At 35.9% G+C, this 3,443-nt stretch overlaps 1 protein-coding gene across 6 annotated transcripts in view; it reads left to right on the top strand.

The window, feature by feature from the left end:
* LOC127844473 (uncharacterized) overlaps positions 1-2,897 on the top strand; it is a 44,652-nt gene extending 41,755 nt beyond the window's left edge. For all 6 annotated transcript variants that reach the window (XM_052374720.1, XM_052374719.1, XM_052374724.1 and 3 more), the window contains exons 2-3: positions 1,019-1,183; positions 1,758-2,897. In XM_052374720.1, the coding sequence (XP_052230680.1) occupies positions 1,019-1,183; positions 1,758-2,789 (1,197 nt within the window). In that variant the 3' untranslated portion in view covers positions 2,790-2,897. The remainder of the gene's footprint in view (positions 1-1,018; positions 1,184-1,757) is intronic.
* Positions 2,898-3,443: the final 546 nt, after the last annotated feature.

Below are 3,443 nucleotides of genomic sequence, written 5' to 3'. Positions count from 1 at the left end.
CAGATCAAAATTCCAAATAGTGCAGGGTCGCACATATGCTCATAGCTACCATGTGTGTAAGTTTCAAGGTTCTAGTGCTTTTAGTGTAGGAGGAGATAGTGGCCAGGACGGACGGACAGACAGACAGACGGACGGACGGACGGACGGCGGAGATAACCACAATATCCCCACCTTTTTTTCAAAAAGCGTGGGGATAACAACAACACAATCATAAAAGTCATCGGCTTGTCTCACCATAGTCCCCGGCTAGTTTATTTCAACTTATTTTTGGTAATGTCCTAAGTATGCATTATATGGGATAGAACAAAATATATTTCAATTAACATTATAGACGAACAGAACATAACAAAACTGTTCTGTTATTTCTTTTTAATTAACTTACTATCGAATATATAAACTACCAAAGAACATATTCGGAAAACGTGAATTATTAAAGATGTACGTTTTAAACTCACACTAAGTACTATCTGTATAAAGTAATTTAGGGTTTCAACTGTCATTGCAAGATAAACTTCTATATATAGTATCAAGCACGAGTTGTCATATCGTACCATATCTTATTAAACGAGTTCAGGAATTTTGTTAGTAAGCGAGCCTTTTGCGAGCTTACTAACGAATTTCCTGGACGAGTTTAATAAAATTTGGTATGAGATGACAATGAGTGTCAGATCTTTTTTTATCACATGCTTTTAAACGATTAAATAAAATAAATATTTACGCAAACATAATGATAACTCCCATATTATGTTGTTTACATTTCGTGACGTCATTTTACGTTGCAACGTCATTTCAGCAATCTAACAAAATGCGATTGGTAAATCGAACGAAAATAAGCCAATGAAAACGCTTAAAAAGTATAAATCACTTGTGATAGACAAAAATATTCGTAATGGATATTTTACATGGAAACCAGGGTATTGCATTTGATAAAATGAAATTCAAACTCACACAGACCCTGTATTTTAAGTATCTAAATGCATGATTATATATTGCACTCAAAGTTTTATTTTCATTTCAGGGCTCAATAATGTCGGCATGCAACGACAAATCCTCAGTTTGGCGGATATTGCTTCTTATCCTGGCAAGTCTCTCCGTCTACTTCTATTTGTACTCGAACACCTTCGATGGCTTACGGGCTATACGGGGAAACTCCGTGTACAAAGTAGTGGAAGGAGACCTTCAAGTAAGTGATTCTAAGGCCATATTGAAGTCATTTTGTCGTTAGTAATGTTATTTAAATAATTTGTTAACATTGTAGCAAAACGACGGTAAAAATATATTTGCTTCTAACGATCCTGGGTACGAACCTCTGGTCAGGCTCATTTTAAGTAGTCACTTTTTCATAACTGTAATTATTAAAAACTATTCTAAATATGAAGTTTGATTAGTACATTTATTGAATTCGGTATGAAATAAAGTTTACTCAAACTGGAATAAAAGAAATCGCTGAAAAATGCTAGCAATGCTTTAATGATCAAATTATCCGATATTGGCTTGAATCTAGGTGTTTATAAAGAACAATAACATATCGGAAAACCCCAAAAATCGCATACTATGCCCTCTACTTCACGAGCAAGTTGCAAAATTAATTGTCAATGTCAAATCACTTATTTGTGATTTCTAGTGGTAATTTAAACTTTGTTTTAAACTGTAGAGCCGGTTTATATGGTCGCTTATGCTACATACTCGATTGCTAAAAACGTTCTTTAATTAAAACAACCGCGGTTATTGAAACGTTCGTCTATGTCTTCTTACAGTCGGTGTGGCACAACCAGTTCGGATCCGTGTCCTACTACCTCAAGCTTCTCGAGGAGACGGATAAAGCACCGGAAGTTTTAGTTTTAAATGGGACTAACCATGCCGCATTGAATGCCCCGTCTACGACTGCGCTAGAAACGACACCGCTGATCCTAGAAAACGTCGACAACACTCTCCTGGAAATGTTCAAATTTCGTATTCTCTCCAACTCAACATTACCATTGCTAACACTATTTACCTCATGGAATGCAAATCCAGAAAAAAATCTCGTTCATAATCTGACCCTCATTAACTGGCGGTTATTGCACCCTTACGTGATTCCCGTGGTTTTCACTAACGAGAGCTCAGTTATTAACGAGTGCAATCAGGCGGGCGTCACTGCGTTGCCACTTTCAGCTGTTGCAGCAGACGGAATTCCTGTGCTTAAGTACATGTATCGTGACGTCATGAACCTTTTTAATACGTCATTTTATGCTTTTAGTAACGGTGACATACTTTTCACTGAAACATTAATTCACACGTTGGCTCAGATTATTAACTCAACAACGGAGGATTTGAGCAAGCCTATTCTAATTGTTGGACAAAGAACAAATGTCGAAAACGTCACCTTAGACGAGGGATCAGACTGGGCTAATGTTACTTGCATTTCAAAAAGTAGAGGCAAACTTTTTACGGGATGGGCAGAAGACTTCTTTATTACTCCGCCATCGTTTCCATGGAAAGAGGTCCCGGAGGTTGTGATAGGTAGGAGAGCTTATGACAATTGGCTTGTGTATAATTCAAGGAAAGTGAAGTACAATGTGATAGACGCCACCAAAACGATCCTGGCCGTACATCAGACCACACAGGCTGGGAATTTTGAAGGTCATGGTCACTCAAATAAGGATTACAATCATAATTTATTGGTAAAAATTTATAAAAGTATAAAATATAACGCCGGTGTAATTGAGTGCTTAGAAAGGTTTACACAATATGAATCAAAACAATTTCAGGTCAAAACGAGAAAGGTGCATAAGGCATGTAATGTGTGATATTTTCGGTAAATAATTTGTGGTTTATTTTATTTTTTCATTTTGTGTATGTTTTATGCGGGCCATACCCATCATATGTTGTTGTGACTTATTAAATAATTAATGATACTGTCATGCTTTATTAGTTTGACAAAAGGCGTTCGTTAATACCCTAATACCAAACCCTGTTTCAGATGCGTTTTACATTGGACTTGAAAAATGTGAAATCGGTTTGAATTGAATGAGCATAAAATAAATTCAAGGGCCTTATTTCTACAGTCGTTAACTGTTTAATCAAATCAATATGCAGATAGTGTAAAACCTTAATCATTCGCATTCAATCAATTTAAATGATAAAAGTCAGATCAATATATGAAATTCATGCATATGCTTTTGGACACTTAAGAGGACACGTAATAGCGTTATCCTCATGAAATTTGCCCAGAACTGAACAGAAATTCGAATGCAAAATAAGTTCACTTTGTCAAATGTTAGAAAAAAGCTCGTTTAGACTAGATGCCTTTTCACAGATTTTGGCATGTATTGAAGTTTGTCATAAAATGCTTTATTGATAAATGAAAACATAAGATCTAAAAAGCTTCAGTAAAAAAACAAGAATAAAATTAAAGAAACAAAAGAGTAACCCTCAACTGGGCTCGAATCACTGACCCCTGG

The sequence above is a fragment of the Dreissena polymorpha genome, chromosome 9 (assembly GCF_020536995.1).
Source record: "Dreissena polymorpha isolate Duluth1 chromosome 9, UMN_Dpol_1.0, whole genome shotgun sequence".
Taxonomy (NCBI): Eukaryota; Metazoa; Mollusca; class Bivalvia; order Myida; family Dreissenidae; genus Dreissena; species Dreissena polymorpha.
The sequence above is the reverse complement of the archived record's forward strand: the minus strand, read 5'-3'. Positions and strand labels throughout refer to the sequence as shown.